The 21379-nt window shown below is 35.8% G+C and overlaps 1 protein-coding gene across 4 annotated transcripts in view; it reads left to right on the top strand.

The window, feature by feature from the left end:
- DMXL1 (Dmx like 1) overlaps positions 1-21379 on the top strand; it is a 127572-nt gene that overhangs the window by 92229 nt on the left and 13964 nt on the right. For 2 of the 4 annotated variants that reach the window (XM_024743339.1, XM_024743337.1), the window contains 6 exons: positions 7488-7574; positions 10132-10253; positions 10621-10762; positions 13972-14022; positions 14281-14341; positions 18413-18540. In XM_024743339.1, coding sequence (XP_024599107.1) covers positions 7488-7574; positions 10132-10253; positions 10621-10762; positions 13972-14022; positions 14281-14341; positions 18413-18540 — 591 coding nt within the window. The remainder of the gene's footprint in view (positions 1-7487; positions 7575-10131; positions 10254-10620; positions 10763-13971; positions 14023-14280; positions 14342-18412; positions 18541-21379) is intronic. The other 2 variants (XM_024743340.1, XM_024743338.1) reach the window with 1 other exon arrangement.

Genomic DNA, 21379 nt, shown 5'->3' with positions numbered 1-21379 from the left:
GATGTTTATTGTTTCTTAATGTAGGATTGTATTGCTATAAACTTCCCTCTTAAAACTGCTTTTGCTGCATCTAGGTAATTATCGATATGTATGTTCCTATTCCCATTTTCTTAATTGTTTTGGGTTTGTTATTGTAGGTCTTTTCCTTCTCTTTTGTTTCCTGCCTAGAGAAGTTCCTTTAGCATTTGTTGTACAGCTGGTTTGGTAGTGCTGAATTCTCTCAGCTTTTGCTTATCTGTAAAGGTTTTAATTTCTCTATCAAATCTGAATGAGATCCTTGCTGGGTAGAGTAATCATGGTTGTAGGTTTTTCCCCTTCATCACTTTAAATATGTCCTGCCACTCCCTTCTGGCTTGCAGAGTTTCTTCTGAAAGATCAGCTGTTAACATTATGGGGATTCCCTTGTGTGTTATTTGTTGTTTTTCCCTTGCTGCTTTTAATATTTTTCCTTTGTATTTAATTTTTTATAGGTTGATTAATATGTGTCTTGTGTTTCTCCTTGGATTTGTGCTGTATGAGACTCACTGTGCTTCCTGGACTTGATTAACTATTGCCTTTCCCGTATTAGGGAAGTTTTCAATTATAATGTCTTCAAATATTTTCTCAGTCCCTTTCTTTTTCTCTTCTTCTTCTGGGACCCCTATAATTTGAATGTTGGTGCGTTTAATGTTGTCCCAGAGGTCTCTCAGACTGTCCTCAATTCTTTTCATTCTTTTTTCTTTATTCTGCTCTGCAGTAAGTAGTTATTTCCACTCTTTTATCTTCCAGCTCACTTATCCGTTCTTCTGCCTCAGTTATTCTGCTATTGATCCCTTCCTGAGAATTTTTAATATCATTTATTGTGTTGTTCATCACTGTTTGTTTGCTCTTTAGTTCTTCTAGGTCGTTGTTAAACGTTTCTTGTATTTTCTCCATTCTATTTCCAAGATTTTGTATCATCTTTACTATCATTATTCTGAATTCTTTTTGTGGTAGAATTTCTATTTCCTCTTCATTTGTTAGGTCTGGTGGGTTTTTACCTTGCTCCTTCATCTGCTGTGTGTTTCTCTGTCTTCTCATTTTGCTTAGCTTACTGTGTTTGGCGTCTCCTTTTCGCAGGCTGCAGGTTCGTATTTCCCGTTGTTTTTGGTGTCTGCCCCCAGTGGCTAAGGTTGGTTCAGTGGGTTGTTTAGGCTTCCTGGTGGAGGGGGGTAATGCCTGTGTTCTGGTGGATGAGGCTGGATCTTGTCTTTCTAGTGGACAGGTCCACGTCGGTTGGTGTGTTTTGGGGTGTCTGTCACCACATTATGATTTTAAGCAGCCTCTCTGGTAATGGGTTGTGTTGTGTTCCTGTCTTGCTAGTTGTTTGGCATAGCGTGTCCAGCACTGTAGCTTACTGGTCGTTGAGTGGAGCTGGGTCTTGGCGTTGAGATGGAGATCTCTGGGAGATTTTTGCCATTTGATAATACATGGAGCTGGGAGGTCTCTTGTGGACCAGTGTCCTGAACTTGGCTCTCCCACCTCAGAGGCACAGCCCTGACGCCTGGCTGGAGCACCTAGAGCCTGTCATCCACACGGCTCAGAATTAAAGTGAGAAAAAAAAAGGAAAAAAAGAAAAGAAGAAGCGAAAACAATGTGTATAAAATACAAAATAATTATTAAAAATATTTTTTTAAGGAATTAAAAAGAGGGAAAGAAAGAGAGCAACGAACCCAAAAAAACAAATCCACTAATGATAAAAAGCGCTAAGAACTATACTAAAAAAAAAAAAGTACCAGTCGAAACCGAGGACAAATGGTAAAAGCAAAGCTATACAGACAAAATCACATACAGAAGCATGCACATAAACTCTCACCAAAAGAGAAAAAGGGGGGGAAAATCCTTGCTTCCAAAGTCCATCTCCTCAATTTGGGATGATTCGTTGTCTATTCAGGTGTTCCACAGATGCAGGGCACATCACGTTGATTGTGGAGATTTAATGCACTGCTCCTGAGGCTGCTGGGAGAAATTTCCCTTTCTCTTCTTTGTTCACACAGCTCCTGGGGTTCAGCTTTGGATTTGGCCCCACCTCTGTGTGTAGGTCGCCTAAGGGCATCTGTTCTTCGCTCAGACAGGACGGTGTTAAAAGAGCAGCTGAGGGCTTCCCTGGTGGCTCAGTGGTTGAGAGTCTGCCTGCCGATGCAGGGGACACGGGTTCGTGCCCCGGTCCGGGAGGATCCCACATGCTGCGGAGTGGCTGGGCCTGTGAGCCATGGCCGCTGAGCCTGCACATCCGGAGCCTGTGCTCCACGACGGGAGAGGCCAAAACAGTGAGAGGCCCGCGTACCACAAAACAACAACAACAACAACAACAAAAGAAGAGCAGCTTATTCGGGGGCTCTGCTTCACTCAGGCCGGGGCAGGGGGTGGAAATGGTACGGAGTGCGGGGAGAGCCTGCAGCGGCAGAGGCTGGCATGACGTTGCAGCAGCCTGAGGCACACCGTGTGTTCTCCTGGGGAAGTTGTCCTTGGATCAGGGGACCCTGGCAGTGGTAAGCTGCACAGGCTCTCAGGAGGGGAGGTGTGGATAGTAAACTGCTTGCACACAGGCTTCTTGATGGCTGCAGCATCGGCCTTAGTGTCCCATGCCCGTCTCTGGGGTCCGCGCTGATAGCCACGGCTCGCGCCCATCTCTGCAGTTTCTTTAAGCGGAGCTCTTAATCCCGTCTCCTCGCACACCAGGAAACAAAGAAGCAAGAAAAGTCTCTTGTCTCTTCGGCATCTCCAGACTTTTTCCCGGACTCCCTCTCGGCTAGCTGTGGCACACTAGTCCCTCCAGGCTGTGTTCACGCAGTCAACCCCAGTCCTCTCCCTGGGATCTGACCTCCGAAGCCCGAGCCTCAGGTCCCATCCCCTATTGGTTCTGGCGGGTGAGCAGACAAGCCTGTCGGGCTGGTGAGTGCTGGTTGGCACGGATCCTCTGTGCGAGAAACCCTCCGCACCCCTGTTGCTGCGCTCTCCTCCGGGGCTCCGAAGCTTATCCCCTCCGCGGCTCCGAAGCTTATCCCCTCCGCAGCCCGCAGTCTCTGCCCACGAAGGGGCTTCCTAGTGTGTGGAAATCTTTGCTCCTTCACAGCTCCCTCCCACTGGTGCAGGTCCCGTCCCTATCCTTTTGTCTCTGTTTGTTCTTTTTTCTTTTGCCCTACCCAGGTACGTGGGGAGTTTCTTGCCTTTTGGGAGGTCTGAGGTCTTCTGCTAGCATTCAGTAGGTGTTCTGTAGGAGTTGTTCCACATGTAGATGTATTTCTGATGTATTTGTGGGAAGGAAGGTGATGTCCACGTCTTACTCCTCTGCCATCTTGAAGTTCCTCTCCCCATTGTGATGTTTTTTACTCTTGATTTTATGTCATATGACTTTCAATGTTTGTAGCACATGTGAGTTATGTATTTTTATTTGCCTGTATCATGTCCCCAGTTCCTTTCTTTCCCAGCTTAGATTCCATGGTCCATCATTGTGATCAGTCCCTTGCAAACCTCAACCTTTTTGCCCTGTTCTCTCTACACTGTACTTGCCTTGAAAATTCCCAAACCTGTTTAAAGCTAGCTCTCTGTCCACTCTGTGTCTGCACCCAAATAGCTGAACATGGATGAAGAAAAAGCACAAACCATGGGGGCTTACCTTATTTAAAATTTATAGTCACAATCCCCAATTAAAGTATTCCACCATCATAATTGTTTCTTCATTCTCTTTTCCATTCTCCCCACTTTTTCCCTCTTACCTCAAACTTACAATATTTCTTTACTACTTTCTATGAATGACCTTATTTTGCTGTCAAAATAAGTACAGTTATCAGTGATTTAGCCCACAATATTGTCCCACCACCAAATCTAACTTCTGCTCTATGTACAGATGTTTTGTTTTGCCGTCTCTCACAGTAGATGTCACTGTCACTCTTTTATCCAAAGCCAGATCTTCCACCTGTGCACTGATCCTGTCTGCTCTTACCTCCCCAAGGACTTTACTTCAGTATTTATTCCTCATCTCACCTCCATGATAAACTTTTACCTCTCTTAAATTCTCCTCAACATAAGCAAATATATTTTATTCTCTTACTTTAAAATGAAAACCAAAAGATCTACCTTTGAGAATCTATTGCCTGATTTCTCTAAACCTTTACCTAGTAAAATTCAATTACAGAGTTTCCTGTAAAGTCATTCAAGAAGACTTAAAGAGTAGTATTGCAAATACCAAGTAGGAACTACCCAGCTTCAGAAATAAAACATTATCAACTCAGTTGAATGCCCGTGTGAACCTTCCCCAGTGGACTTCCTTTCCTGTTCACAAGATGTCACATGTTTCTCTAACCAGTTAAGTATTATCTCCAGCCCTCTCCACTGAGATTGTCCTAGTGTATTACTGACTACACTAGTTTCAGTAGTCAATTCTCTGTGTTTTTAAATTCAACTTTTCAGTATTCTTTGGTAGTGTTGATCCCTGCTACTTTTATGAAACTCTTATTTCACTTGGTTCCTATAACATCATCTTTGATTATTAAGTTCATAGTTGGAGAATGTTTCTTGTTCTTTCAGTTTATTCAGTGTCAGTATTTATCTTTCCCAGTGCTGTTTCCCACTCCTGAAATGACCAGTCTTTTTTTTCCTATCTTTGGAATGTTGGATGTTGCAGAACTTAGTTCTCTAACCTTTCTCTTTCCATCTTTACTTTCTCTTTGGGTTATCTGATGACTTAAATATCATCCATTGGCTGATAATTTTTTTTTTTTACATCTTTATTGGAGTACAGTTGCCCTACCATGGTGTGCTATTAGGTCCCATTTGTTTATTTTTGTTTTTATTTCCATTTCTCTGGGAGGTGGGTCAAAAAGGATCTTGCTGTGATTTATGTCATAGAGTGTTCTGCCTATGTTTTCCTCTAAGAGTTTGATAGATTCTGGCCTTACATTTAGGTCTTTAATCCATTTTGAGCTTATTTTTGTGTATGGTGTTAGGGAGTGATCTAATCTCATACTTTTACAGGTACCTGTCCAGTTTTCCCAGCACCACTTATTGAAGAGGCTGTCCTTTCTCCACTGTACATTCCTGCCTCCTTTATCAAAGATAAGGTGACCATATGTGTGTGGGTTTATCTCTGGGCTTTCTATCCTGTTCCATTGATCTATATTTCTGTTTTTGTGCCAGTACCATAGTGTCTTGATTACTGTAGCTTTGTAGTATAGTCTGAAGTCAGGGAGCCTGATTCCTCCAGCTCCGTTTTTCGTTCTCAAGATTGCTTTGGCTATCCAGTGTCTTTTGTGTTTCCATACAAATTATAATTCTTAATTCTCTCCAGCCCCGCTCATTTCATGAAGTCCAGACTTGCATATATAATCTATTAGTTACCTCCCCCTCAATGTCAAAACATAGAATTTTCTATCTTCCCCTAATCCCAACCTAAACCTATTCTTTCCTTCACTTTTGTCTCAGTATCATTTTTTGAGAACGGTCTGAAAACTGGGAGTCACCCTTACTTCCTCTCTTTTACTCACTACTGTAGTCTCAGCCCACTGGCAAAATTTATCCTAATGCTAACCACTTAATCAGTACCACCATTCCTACTCCTCTAATCAGATACACCGCTGCCTCTTATTTCAGCTACTGCAGTTGCTTCTTAACTAGTTTCCTGGCAGCCAGTCTCACACCCCTTATGTTTTGTCCCACAACATCCAGAATTATCAAAACCCTCCAATGGTTTTCTAACCTTAAAATAAAATCTGAATTCTTTATTATGGCTTTTAAGGCCCCGTGCAAGCTAAACTCTGCCTACTTCTCCAAATTCATCTCCTGCAACTTATGATTGTTCTCAAAATTGAATATGCATAAACTCTTGATGCCAAACACCATTCCTTCTACGCCACCCCACCCCCTTTAATTGATTCTCATGCAGGTCTTCTTGGGACCGCACTATTGAGAAACAATGTTTTAGTAAATCTAGATAATGAAAGGACAGGAATGTATTCCCACAGTGAAGAAGCGTTTATGAAGTTCATGCTTTCCTCTCTGTGAGTGTAAAGTTTGAAGAAGTGCTGCCGGTGAAACTGAAAATTTCCACCCACCTATTCATTACCAGCAAATAGCATATCCCTCTATTCCATGGAAATATCATTTGTCTTTATTTCCAATTTCTTCAAAACCCAGTAGTGGACACTTAGTGTACTTTAGATACCAGGCAGATAGGTGTTTAAGTTGGGATTTTGGTCATGAAATTACAGAATTTGACTTAGACATTCTTACTGGATGATGGACCTCAACCAGAACTAAGACTTTATTTAGAAAAGATGTTGACTCTCAAATCAACCAAAATGCTGGTACGAGCAGTGAAATTCTTTCATGTTTGTTATCCAGTTGCATTTAAGATTAGAGTATATTTGACATCTTTACATCCAGTGACTATGAGTTTTGATTGCAAATGGTTATTTTGGTTTGATTATGTCTCTTTCAACTTTGCAAATGAACTGTCATCTTAGTTGCCATTTTTAAAAATATTGCTCACCCTACTCAGTTCTGTGGTCAAACAATGGATGGGGATTGGTGATATTTTATCTAAATTTTCCAGGAAGTAAATTTGTTTTCTGATTTCAAATTAATAACTTCACTGCACAATGAGTTGTGAAACAATTTATAATAATTCATTTTAAAGGTTGAAGGTTAGAGAGGATAAAATAAAATGAAACAAAATAGTACATTAAGTAACATCTCCAACTCTTAGCAATTGCCTCTTCATTTTACCTCTGTTTATTTTAGTAAATGTTGATTTTATACGATACTCTCTTCTGAGTTGAAAGGTGTATATGCCTTCTGTGGGGTAAGCAAAAGGTCAAATAATATTTCCCTTATCCAAAGTATATTGAATTATGGTTTATTCAGCTATTAAAATGATTACTGACTTGGGCAAATTACTATGCCTTTCCGGATTTCAGGGTCCTTTAATAAATTAAAAGTTATTTTAGACAAAGAGTAAAATATATTCAGCTGGCTGTGTCCTACTTGTTCTTCTGTAGGCCATGAGCTAAGAATGGTTTTTATATTTTTGAAAGGTTGTTTTAAAAAAGAATATGCAACATAATTCTTTACTGGTCTGCAAAACCTAAGATATTTACCTTCTGACCTTTTAATGTTAAAATATTTAAAATATCAAAGGATTATAATACTACGAAACGCGGTAAACTTATCTTAACATTAATAATTAGAATGTCTTAAAGTTAACTTATTGCAGCTTAAGAACATAAGCAGTTAATGAAGTTGTATATCAATGATCTTTTTATATGTGAAAAAGCAAATTTGAAAAGATGTAAATTCCTCTTGCCAAATTTTGTTTTAGAAGTAAGTAACATGTAAAATAGTACCTTTGGATTTGAAATATCTGAAAAGTTTCTTAATTTATGCAAGTATTAAATGAAAGACTGACATATATTATGTTTTTTCATTTACTAAAATCACTGTATTTTTGTATTTTCTTTCCCTCCATTTAGGTAGAAGCAGATTCGGGATATCCTGGAGGTAAAGCAAGAATTATTCATAAGGAATCTGATATAATTACTGCCTTTGCTGTTAATAAAGTAAGTACATAGACATTTTTCTTTTCTTTGATTAAGTATTCATAGTTGGAGAATGTCTCCTGTTCTGTCAGTTTATTCAGTAGCAGTGTTTCCCTTTCCCAGAGCTACTTTCTACTCCTTAAATTGCAATGTGAGTACATTTTTTATTTTATAAAATGATTATATTGTTTGATAATTTATTTGATCTTGGATATATAGCAGATAAAATGTTTTATTACTACACATAGAGAGGTCTCAAGTATTTATATATGCAGTTGCCTTTAGAATTTATTTATTTTATTTTTATTTTTTGGCATGGGGGATCTTAGTTCCCCAACCAGGGATCGAACCCATGCCCCTTGCAGTGGAAGCACAGAATATTAACCACTGGGCTGTCAGGGAAGTCCCCTGCCTTTAGAATTTATACAACACATGCAGCTAATCCAAAGAAAATGTTTCCTGTTTTCTTTATATGAGTATGTTGAATGTGATTCTTCGTATAGATCAAAATTAAGCTTATATGTGACTCACAGAAATTCTCCCTGTTTGACTTTCAGCTATAATAGCTGCCCAACTAGAGTGTTTTCTTTGTATTCCTTAGCTTTCTTACTCAATATCCTCCTTAGAGGTGTCTATAAGCTACTTACAGAAGAGGTAGCCTTCGGTACAGTGGTTCAAGGTTGAAATTTATCTTAGTCATCTTCCCCTCCTATCTTCCCTAATTGCCTTACTGCAAAATGTATAGGGACTTCTAGTTGATTCTTCATCTTCCTATGCTATGTCTGTCTTTTTTTTTTGCCCTCACCGTGCGGCTTGTGGGATCTTAGTTCCCTGACCAGGGATTGAACCCACACCCTCAGCAGTGAAAGCACAGAGTCTTACCCACTGGACCACTGGGGAATTCCCTATGTCTGTCTTTTCTTTGATTTCACCTAGATAGATCCTTTGTCATTCTGTCCTCATCTTTCCCTGTGTTCTTCGTCTCATATTCCTCATAGACTCTCCCTAACAGTGACTAGTTCTGTCCATAGCAGGCAAGTTTGGGATTAGCCCCTTAGCCAGGCAGTTCTCATGATGTTATATCTATGTAATATGATATATACATATTACACAATACAAATATAAATTATAATCTACACTCAACAAGTCACTTCCTTCCCCTGAAGAAAATAAGATTTTAATATTTTGTGCTATAAAACAGACTAGCTTTTTTCTCTTACTTGGATATATTATATAAGTAAATAGTAATGAACAGTCATATACAAAGTCTCCTGTTGACTCTGTAAGAGTGTACTTGTTTAATTTTTATTTCTTCAAATATATTGTTTTTACATCTTTCTAAATTTGTAGCTAAGAAATATCCTTTGCTTTAAATTGCAGTAATTTAAAATGCTGATGAGATTGAACTTTTCCCCATTTGTTTAGTTGTGAATTATCTGTGTCAGGAAGGATCTGAGATTTTCCTCTGTATTCAATGGAACAAGTTAACTTTCACAGTTTATTGGATACTGTTAGAAGACACAAGACCAGAGACAAAGGACAATTTATTACTAATAGCAAAAACTAGAATGTTAGCATTTTTGCTCTGGTTCCCTGAGGTACAGTTCCCACAAAGTGACAGCAAGAAGGCCAGTGATACCCAAATCTTTTCTAATGTACATTAAGCTTATCTGCCTTTTGATCTGGAGGGAGAGACTATAGCTATATATAGACATCCTGGCAATAATACTGTGAAACAAAGGCAGTCATTGACTAACTCACAAGACATGCAAAAGTGGAGAGTCCCATGGAGAATTACCTTCCAACAGTCTAGTTAATATCCTTTCCCCACATATCTCTGGGGTCTCCGTTTTTTCTTATTAGTTTGTATTTAGCATTTTACATAATGGAAATACTAATCCTGTTTTCTTTTTGCTGTCAATATCTTTTCATTTTCTGTTTTAGAGATACATGTTTTAAATTTGTAGATGTTTAAATTTTTCTATCATTTAGTCTGACCAACTTTTCATTTATGATTTTTTCTGACATACTTCCCTCACTCTTCTTCACCTCTTCTTTGTGACCCTTTCCCAAATTCTGTTTGTCTTGCCTAAGATTGAAAGGCTTTAGGTGAAAGTGATACCATCTTATTTGAATAATTCACCATTATTTCTTTAGTTTGGAGTTCCTTATCTCCCTTACCTTTCCTTACCTGCCAGGGCCCCTATATTGTTCAACATCTCACTCCACATTTCTGAACTGTGCAAACCTTAAGGAGATTGTACCATTCTAGTAGACTAGAGAGACAGTGCTGGGAGAAGAAATGAAGTGGCATGTGCATTTCCATTTATAGCTGACTTTCTGTTGAATGCTCTGGAATTCTTAGAATATAAACATATCTCCAAGCTCAAGCTGATGATATTTCACTCAAAGTTATTTATTAAAATTAATTTAAAATATTTATTTGTGAAAATACTATTTATTCTGTACCTTAAAGTTATCATTTCTAGAGGCTGTTTTGTAGTCTCCATTTTCAAAAGTAGCGCATATACATGTTACGCATTTTTATTTAAACAGTACTGTATGATTTATTTTTCAGGCGAATAGAAACTGCATAGCAATTGCTTCAAGCCATGATGTTCAAGAACTAGATGTTTCTGGAATTCTGGCTACACAGATCTATACTTGGGTAGATGATGATATAGAAATGGAAACCAAAGGGTACCCTTATACTTTGTTTTTATTTGGTGACATTGCAGTACAAATAATGAAATCCACAGAACTATACCTTTCAAATGATTTTTTAAAGGAATAGTCCTAGACTGTAAGCAAAGTGGAAATTGATATGCTAAAGAGTAAAGAAGGGGTGGCTGGAGCTTTAAAGAAGGGAATCGAGGGATAGAAGAGAATAGGTGAAGGGATCTGAAATTGTTCACATACGAAATTATTGTCTGTAAGTTGAGAGTTAAGAGCTGAAGAAAATTAATTTTAAAGGGAAATACAAAGTCATATGTTAGAGCTTTCAGGTATAACAGAAGAAATGAAGAACTGATGGGTTGCTTTCATTCTGGCTGATATTCCTTTGTAGGTCAGAAGATTTCTTGGTTATACATGCTCGTGATGATTTAACAGCTGTGCAGGGTACAACCCCATACACACATAGCAATCCTGGTACTCCAATTAACATGCCATGGCTTGGTAGTACACAGACTGGCAGAGGAGCATCAGTGGTATGTAAAGTTAAAAATATTTGTGTATAAATGTCCTGTTTTTCTCTCTAACTTAATAGATAAAAGATGATGTAAATTTTTTTGTGTGTGTGGTATGGGGGCCTCTCACTGTTGTGGCCTCTCCCGTTGCGGAGCACAGGCTCCGGATGCGCAGGCTCAGTGGCCATGGCTCATGGGCCTAGCCACTCTGTGGCATGTGGGATCTTCCCGGACCGGGGCACGAACCTGTGTCCCCTGCATTGGCAGGTGGACTCAACCACTGCGCCACCAGGGAAGCCCTAAATATTTTTTTTTAATTCTTAATTTTTTAAATAAGTCATACTTGTTGGAAATTATAAATTTTGATTCGAAGAATAATATGTTTTCATTTGAAAAGGATAACAAAAATTATTTTAAATAAATAATTGAAAATACAAAGAGCTATATTTTAAGTAATAATTATTTGGAACCAAATTAGGCCTCAGCAAACTACGGCCTATGGGTCAAATCCTGCCTACTACCTGTTGTATCGACAACATGCTAAGAATGGTGTTTGCATTTTTCAGCTGTTGAAAAAAAAAGAAGAATGGTATTCTGTGACACATGAAAATTATATGAAATTCAGATTTTATTGTCTATAAATAAACTTTTATTGGAACATAGCCACACTCATTTTTTTAATATTTTGTTTATGGATGCTTTCACATTACAGTGGTAGGATTGAGTATCTGAGCAGAGACTATATGCCCATAGAGTCCAAAACATTTATTATCTAATTCTTTACGAAAAAGGTTTGCCAACCCCTAGTCTAGATAATATTTTTAAATGGTTATCAACTAATAACTGTTAGTTGATGCTGAGACAAATAAATTTTTCTTTTTTTGAACAAATAAAAATGATATAAATTTTTTTTAATTTAAGCAAAATATAATATGCAGATGAACTGAAACAGAATTTTTCTGTAGTAATGGAGGATCTTCTTGAGCCCTGATTACCTAAGATGTGATCCATGTTTATACCCACATGAGATTCCTTTGTTGACACTTAGGGTATAGGAATTGATACACAGAACCAAAGAAACCCAGCACCAGCAGTTCTTTCCATGGCTTTCTAGGTGGTAGGTGGTTTTTGTAAGGGTAATTATTTAAATAAAGGCTCAGTCATCTTTAATAATACCTGATAATATTTTATACTTAATGCAGTTCTTTTATCACTCATATAACCTTATTATTGTTTGAGATATCTGTTGTAGCTATTGTAATTACTCCTACTTACCATTCTTTAGATGAAGCTTGAGATCCAGAAAGGTCAAGGAATTTAACTCAGGTCACTATCTCAAATTTGTGGTAGCGCTTGTGTTAAAGCCCTCCATTCCCCTTCACTCATTGATTGCAGGTAGGAGTGTTTTAAGTATTAAGAATTTGAAAAGCAATCTAGTGATTATTCAAAAGAAAAGAGTTGGTCATTAATAGTTAAATTTTTTCCAATGGACAGATACATTAAAATTCATTTGTAAAACCTACTGATATTATTATCTTTTAAAGAACTTAAAGAGACTATACAAAATATACAAAAAGAAATAATAAGCACTTTTTCCAACTCCATTTTCAGAGAATATGATACAATTCTTCCTGTAACGGCTTTCTTTCTGGTCTCTCTGCTTCTAAACTGCTCCCTCTGTTTTATACACAGCAGGCAGAGTTGCTTTTTTCTAAAAGATCATTCAGGTTATCACTCCCATGCTTAAAACTTTAAGATTACCCAGTACAGCTTTAAATCAAGTCCTTAACATGGCCTCTAAGGCCCTATGTGATTTAAACTCTGCCAGCCTCTGCAGCAGCATCTCCCTTGTTTGCACACCTGATTCTCTTTGCTCTGGTCACACTGGCCTTCTTTCTGTCACTTGAGCACATCAAGCTCAGAGCCTTTACCTTGTTTTCTGCTTGAAATACTCTTCTTTTGTTTACCGTTCAGATCTCAACTCAAATTCTCAAGAGATTTCCCTTGCTTCCTTAGCAAAGGTATCTGCTCCTCCCTACACTACTGCCAGTCACACTGTTACCTCATTTGATCATCATATTATCCCATTTTATCATCTCATCATCAGTTTGGAAATTATCTATTCATTATTTGGTTGTCTTTTTTTATACCCTCTGCAATGCAAGCTCTTTGAGAGATTATGTTATGCTTGCCTTATATATTGATGATCTCTAAGTAGAATAGATCTCTAAGTAGAACATTTAGTAGGTGCTCAGAAAATATTTGTTTATTCTCCAGAGTATTATAATATGGAAATTTACCTTTGTTATTCCTCTTAGGACTGAATTTTCTTCCTATTTAAATGTTAGAAGGACATCTTTTTTATTTGGGGTCATTGTGGTTTGTAAACATAAGTATTGGGATTATCCCACTCCATCCTCAGGAAAAAGACACCAATATTATAAGGTGGTCCTTTTTATATGGATCTTCTAAAATAATTAATGATTTCTTTCCCTTATAATATTCTACATATGCTTTCAGAAACTTATTTAACTTTTTTTTATTTTTTTACTCATGATTTTCCTTTGATGCTCTTACCAGAAAAAAAATGATAATTAAAAGAAAGAACAGGAATCTTTAGACTTTTTCTAAATTAAGAGGGGCAAGGGATTTAAACATGAAGTTTACTAAACAGAAGTAACATTCAGAAGGTTGTTTTTTGTGTGTAGAGAATTTGATCAAATATTTTCTTAATCCTATTATTTTATTAAATTATGAATGCTAATGAAAATGAATACTAGTTATGACCAATTTCTGCTGTTTTGGAGTATAACTGCAGCTATATATATCTTTCAGTGTTTCTATCCCTCACTGATTCTGCTGGCCTAGTTCCTTCCCTCCCTCCCAAATCCCCACTTTACTTACAGCTTTAGGCTAATTGAACAATTTAAAATCCAAAAGAACAGTAACAACAAAATATACATGAACTGGTGCTACAAACTTAGGATAACCTATAACTATAGTTACAGTTATAAGTAGGAAATAGTCTATAAATTAAAATTATCCCTTTAATTTCACATATTTAGTTTACTCTTATTTGACAGGCTATGTAAATCATTCAAAGCATAATTTTAAAATGGGTAAATAAATAGTTCCAAACTATCAGTTAAAAATTTATACAGTTTTCTGTTTACCTCTTTTTTTTTTTTTTCACATGCTTCTGCCTGTCTTTTTAACCTTATACTATTCAGGATTGTTCCAATAAATTTAATGGGATAAGAAAAGAATTGGCAAGAAAGGAGGTAAGACTAAATTCTTGAGGTGAATTTGTTCTTAGATACTAGGTAATGATGCAGAAAATGTATGTACACTTAAATGTTAGAGAGCTGAGCTATTAAATTTCATTTCTGTTACCATGTTTAGTATTTTTAGCACCCATTACTATAGTTATGGAATCATGTAAAAATAAATAAATGTTATTTGAATCTCCTGTCACAATTAAAATTTTTAATACTACTTTTTATTGTAACTGTAAAAGAATGATTTTTCTTTGTTAACAGATGATTAAGAAAGCCATTAATAATGTCAGAAGAATGACTTCTCATCCATCTCTTCCTTACTGTAAGTTGATAATAATTAGCCATTATTTTAAGGAATTTAAAGGAAACTTTTAGTTTCAATTGAAAGATAGTCAGCACTTTATTTTTTTTTGTAGGGAATGTTTGCTAGCAAGTAAAATCACTTCAAAATTGGGTAAAAATAGAAAAAGTGATTTTCCTGATTAATAGAGAAAGGCTAACTTAACATGTAAATTTTTAGCATTTTGACTAAATATTTCTGTTATCACATTTTATTTTTGAACATTTCTGGACTCTGCACAATGTTAAATTGTAGTTGATAATTATTGTTTTAATAATTGGATCACTCCCTTTTTTATTACATAGAACAGAACCATATCTGGGTCACTTGTAGACTCCTCATAATCAGTTTGTATTTTATTAATATTTTGTCAGTTTGTCTTTTATCAGATACACTAATAGTAAGTATAGGAAATGGTTATTACTACATTCTTACATTCTAAGGCAGGATATATTTATTTTTAGTTAATCTTCCTAGGAATCTCAAAAGTTTTTCTTCCTTTAACAAAGATTTAATGGGGAATTTATTGAAAGTATTGAAGCAGAGAAAAAATAATAGAGACAACTTTAACTGGTGGGTTGGAATCAGTATTCATATTGGCATGTGTGTATTCCAGGTTTTTTTTAAATATAATTTTTAAGTAGTGCCCTTCATCAAATTGTCCTACTACACAGTAACAAAAATAGTGAAAATAGTGCATGTTAATTAAAAGGTACTCATGTCCTTCCAATTTAATAACCTATAAAAAAATTGTACCACCTTTTTTATGAGAGATGTTTTGATAAAATAGGAGTGGCAAAAGCAGTGTTCTTTTCTACCTAATTATAATAAGTGCTATAAGCATCTATTATCAAAGTTATATACCAATGTTTAATAAAAGGGTTGAAGAGAACCATATATTTAAGATGAAGAGGGTAACTTCTGTTACTTATGCTAGAGGTATAAAATAATATTGAAAATTAGCCTGTTTCCACTACATCAAATTTATTCAACACTAGAAGTATATGTTTTCTATCCACAAGTCTAATGTAAAGTAAGAACTAAAAACAATCATGAAGCATATAGAGGAAGGAGTCAAAGATGTTTTATTTACAAAGCTTAAATAATATTAATCCTGCAGCAAGAAAATTTGGCATTGTTTAAAATCTATTCTTACTCTATACAATAGAGTTTAGAAGTTTCCTGAAATATTGAAGGGATTTTATTATTTCTGTCCCAAAGCATGTATCATGACAGGTGACTAGTTTATAAATAGGCTCTACCTCAAGCCCATAAATTTAAATAAAATAATCCCTAGCTTCAAAGGCAATTAATGGACTTATTTTCAGAGTTATTAGGTAATATCATGTAACTTCTGTCTTGCAGTAAGTACTTTCTCTGTTCAGAGAAGAACTACTGTAACTGGCAGATAAGAGACTTGAAAAATTAAATGCTAATTAAATTAATCACTGAAATTTTTTTACAGTATATTTTTTCATGTCATGAACAAGTCTCACAGATAGTAATTTAGTTCAACAATAGGCTCCTTTCATGTACTGGAAATGTTTTGAAATAAGTTTTTAAAAAATTTTACTCTGAATTACAGATACCTCAAAATAGTTCCTTCCTTCCTTTGGAATAGATTTTTTAAAAATCTTAGTCATTGTAAACCAAAACTTTTGGACTTCTACTCCAGGGAAGTTTTTTAGAAGTTAATCTAATAGGTTGAACTGAAATAGAAATGTAAGTCTTAAAAGGAAAGCCTTATTTCAAAAACAAAAAATGAATATATTAAGATTTTTAAGGTTGCATTTAACTCTTTCCTTACATGTATATGATGTAACAGACTTTACTTACTAATAAGGAATATTTGCTCAGACAACCTGGTTATAGGAACGTTTGTGGGTTTTTTTGTTTGTTTGTTTTTGTTTTTTAAAGAATTAATTTTTGGCCACATTGGGTCTTCGTTGCTGCGCACAGGCTTTCTCTAGTTGTGACAAGCGGGGGCTACTCTTCGTTGCGGTGCACGGGCTTCTCATTGCAGTGGCTTCTCTTGTTGCAGAGCACAGGCTCTAGGCACGTGGGCTTCAGTAGTTGTGTTGCACGGCTCAGTAGTTGCGGCACGCGGTCTCTAGAGTGCAGGCTCAGTAGCTGTGGTGCGTGGGCTTAGTTGCTCTGTGGCATGTGGGATCTTCCCAGACCAGGGATCGAACCTGTGTCCCCTGCATTGGCAGGCAGATTCTTATCCACTGTGCCACCAGTGAAGTCATGGAACCTTCATTTTTTTAAGTTTTAGTTTATAAGGTTTTAAGAGTGTTTCATTTTACATGTGAGCTACTAATAATTAGGGATTTTTTTCAAATAAATTAAATAAAACCATAAATAGTAGAAAAATTTGAGTGGTTTTTAAATGCATCTAGCCCAATTTATTTTTTTTTGATTAAGCTAGGCAAGACTATAGAGGAGAGGGAGGATAGAATTAACATCCCTAGTCTCAAGAAATTCTACCCACCCATCCCAGCCCAGTGTTAAAACATGTCAAAACAGTTGAAGCTCCTTTTTTTTAAATACTTGGATATGAATGAGGGAAAATTGACTAATGTATGACCAGCAATGTGCTAGATACTTTACTTTTACATACATTAATATAATTTCTCACTACCTCTGTACCACATTAATACTGATAACTATTCTTAATGTAGATTTGGCCCTATATGTTAGGTATATTTCTGAATGATTTATATGAATTATCTCATTTACTTCTCAGAACTGTCCAGTGACTTATATATCATTAATGATATATATCACTATTATAGTGACTTATATACCTTTTACTAGAAGGAAGTAGGCTCAGGGAGATTAAGTAAGTTTCCTAGTAACACACAATTAGTAAATGGTAAAGTAAAGAATTTAATAATTACTTAGTTTGTTCATATTCCTTAATGAAACAGATAACATATATTTGAGATATCAGATCAGTCACAATAACTATTAGAAATGATTTTTTTTAGCATGACTTTCAAGACCTTGTACAATCTTTTTTTCAGAGAAAAATGCATAAATTTAAACATCAGTAGTATGACTGATAAGAATTGGCTGTTAAAAATCCCAAGATTTTATACTACTGAACTGAATGAATAAGCATTTTCGGAACTCTAATGGAAAACTGATGAATTCATAAAAGTGCTAACAAAAGATCAAGATGAAAAAAAAATTAATTACATGGGACTGAGTGAACTGATGAGGATGATTATAATTTTTGTGACTTTCTGTTTGAATAAAAAAAAAAACCCACAAGGACTCAGAAGCAAAAAATATACAAATCAATTTTCAGAATCAAAAAATATACAAATCAATATACAAAGTAAAGGAGCTGTTACCGTGCAGGATTACTGGACTGAATGTCAATATTATATGACATAGTATGAGTGTGTTTCGTGTTTGGTAATTGCAGTCATTGTTGCTTTTGTTGTGGTCATCCATTTACAATGCTTGGTGTCAGTTTATTTATCTTTTGTAAAAATAAAATACAGTGTGTGTGTGTGTGTGTGTGTGTGTGTGTGTGTGTGAAAAAAAAAAACCCAAGTTTTTTTTTTTTTAAATACAGTTGACTTATTAAAGTGTTGTGTTCATCTCAGGTGTACAACATACTGATTCAGTATTTTTATACATTACAAAATGATCACCATGATAAGTCTAGTTACCATCTGTCACCATACAAAGTTAAGTAACTCCAAGAATTTGATTCTTTATCATAAACGTTATCTACTAAAGGCTGTTAAAACGTAACTGAGATAATTTCAAAAGGAAATACAGTTTATAGAGGTCTGATTTAATTGCTTCTGTTGTTTTGTGTGAGGATATGTTCTGTCAGATGAAAGAACACCATGTAATCATCTGTTTTTAAGATTGAGAGTATTCAAGTGAAATTTCATACAAAGGTAAATTCATGTGAATTGACTATGATTCATTTCTTAGGTATTTCTTCCGTAAAGATTTTCACATTGGATTAAAAGATAAATTTGCCAAAGATTCCTGAAATAAATTTGCAATTTTTTCCCTCTTATAATGCAGATCTGACAGGAGCTCAAGATGGAAGTGTGAGAATGTTCGAATGGGGCCATTCTCAACAAATAACCTGTTTCCGATCTGGTGGCAATTCAAGAGTTACAAGAATGAGATTTAACTATCAAGGAAATAAGGTAGTATATAAAAATGTAAATAGGGAAAATGGTTTGATTTCGTTAAAGGTTTATGAATATTACTCATTTGGGTTTCTGAAGAGAACAGCTCAGTGAGCTAATGGTGAAGTATTAATTCATCTTACATGAATTCTTTTTAAAGAAATTCCTCTCAAAACTTAAATTCACTTGGTTCTTCCTGGAAAGACATTATATACATTTCCATTAAAATTCTCTTATATGATGCTTAAGGACCAAATGATTATAGGACCATCTTATATTACACATTTTTTATTAAATACATCTGCTTACTTTACCCTCTGGGACCTACTCAAAGTATGGTCAAGTACCAAGTAGTAAGTAACATCTGGGAGTTGATTAGAAATGCAGGTTATTGACTCTAGTCCAGACCTATCAAATCACCATCTGCATTTTAGCCAGATACTCTTGTGATTTGTACACAACATTAAAGTTTTGAGAAGCACTGCTCTAGAACAGGGTGTTAACAGACTATGGCCTAGCCACCTGTTTTGTAAATAAAGTTATATTGGAACACAGCTAACCCATTCATTATTTGTTTTCTATGATTGTTTTCCCAGTACTGCAACAGAGTTCAGGAGAACAAAGACTGTAGCTGGCAAGCCTAAAATATTTACTATATAGGCCTTTTAATAAAAGTTTGCCAACCTGGCTCTTACCAGCTTCACCTCCCGTAATCCTCCTTTCCTCAAACTGCCTCTCTCTGCTCCTCCTATCTTACTAGCACTTTAAACAACTACTGAAGGGGAAATTGGCCTGCTCTTTGTCTTCAGGGCCATGCTTCACTAAAAACATTCACACAGGCCCTAGCTGATGGTTCATCTTGCCTTTGGTTTTCCCTCAACCTCCAAACCTTCCACCCTCCTTACGTGTTACTTGTGTCATGGTGTGCTGCAACCTTTTTGCCTACCACATTTATCAGATGGCTCTTATCATTTCACAGAAGTCAGTGATAATTTTTCATGTAGTTATGAAACAAAATTGAGAGCTTATAATTTCTTAATACCAATTAGCAACATTCTTTGCTCCTTAATGGGAAATTAAGGGGATTTAATCTAAAAGCCTTTAGAATTCTACTGTACTTCCAGCTGTATAACCTATCCATACCACTTAACGTGCTCATATTTTTCTACTTTGGTTTGTCAATGTTACATTGTTCCTAACTAATCTCTGTACTTCGACCCTGTCTCTCTAATGCATTCTTCATGTTGTCAACAAAGTTATATAACAAATAGCATAGGGAATTCCCTGGTGGTTCAGTGGTTAAGATTCACGTGCTTTCAGTGCCAAGGGCGCGGGTTTGATCCCTGCTTCGGGAACTAAGATTCCACAAGCTGTGCGGTGTAGCCATAAAAGAAAAAAGAACAAATAACATAATTATATAACTACACTATAGGTGAGATCATATTGTCCTTTTCAAGAACCTGCAGCCTCCTCATTTTATCCAAAAGCCCATATTCTTTAGTGTGGCATTCAAGTCCTTCTACACTCAGAGTTATTTTATAGATTTTACACTCACTACAACCTTCTATATAGGCTATTTTAAGTCACAACAAACTTCCTTATTGTCTTCCCAAGTCTCTTTGACAGGCAGTCAGCTTACTGTTGATTCACCTTAGCCATGATGGTGCCCAAGAGCATGACACCTAAGCGTGCTATCTCCCTTAGTAGGGAAGCCTACTGGAGTAATTGGAACAGATACCTCATACTACAGTATATCACAGTAATGCTGATCATTTTGTCAAAAGTCATTGGACATTGCAGAAAAACCAAGAGGCTAAAAGGGAGCATTTAGCAGAAAAAAATGACCTGTGAGGAATAATTCCTTGGATTTAGGAAGATCCTACATTGTAAAACAAGAACGGGATTTTATGAACCAAAGGCAGTAGAACAGTAAAGAATTTTTAGAAGTTAAAAACATATGATTCCCCAAAATTAGGAGTAGAGGAACTACTGATTACAAGGGCTAAATAGCAGAATGGAAGTATTTGAAAATCAGGTTTGTGACTGGGAGGTACAAATTGGGAATTTATTCCATGGTGAAAATAATCCAAGAAGTAAATAGAGACTAGACCCAGGATTTATAAAAGAAATTTAAAAGATATATCAGAAGAAGAAAAAAGGTGATGGAAGAGAAACATTATATTAAAAGGAATAATAAAATAAAAATTTCCCCAAAGCAAAACATGGAATTTTAGAAAAAGAAGCGCCTACCAAGTACTAAGCAGAAGTATTGAGAAATGGCACATGCCTAGACACAGCCTGATTATTTGATTTTTGTTTTTTTTAACTGAAGGATAAAGAGAGCTTCTAGAAAGGAGTAGGGGTAAAAATGATTGCTTACAACCTCTCTACCCCCCTATCTAAAATTAATGGCATTGGCCTCCTCAAAAATAGAGGTTACAAATAGACAATAGAACAGTATTCACAGAATTCTGATGGATAAGGAATGGGGTTGATGTCTATCCAAACTGTCATTTATATTTGGTGGCAAAATAAACACATTTTTAAGTATGCAGAGAATAAGCACATTCCATATACCCTTTCTGAAGAACGTACCTAAACCTACTCTAGAAAACATAGGATAAACCACAGAAAGGATAAACATCAGAAAAATATCTGTAACAAAAATAGTAAACAATGGATTAATATTCCTACTATTAGTCCTATCAGTCAGTTTTGTAAGAAGACAATGAAAAAGAAGACAAAGAATGAACAATTTACCAAAAAAACAAAAAACAAAACCCTATGCATGGCCAATAACCCTCACTAATAACTGAAGAAATGCACATTAAAATGAGACTTTATTTCTGATAATCAA

Source organism: Neophocaena asiaeorientalis, unplaced genomic scaffold, assembly GCF_003031525.2.
Source record: "Neophocaena asiaeorientalis asiaeorientalis breed wild unplaced genomic scaffold, Neophocaena_asiaeorientalis_V1.1 scaffold26, whole genome shotgun sequence".
NCBI classification, from domain to species: Eukaryota; Metazoa; Chordata; class Mammalia; order Artiodactyla; family Phocoenidae; genus Neophocaena; species Neophocaena asiaeorientalis.
This window is presented reverse-complemented; position numbering and strand designations above follow the sequence as displayed.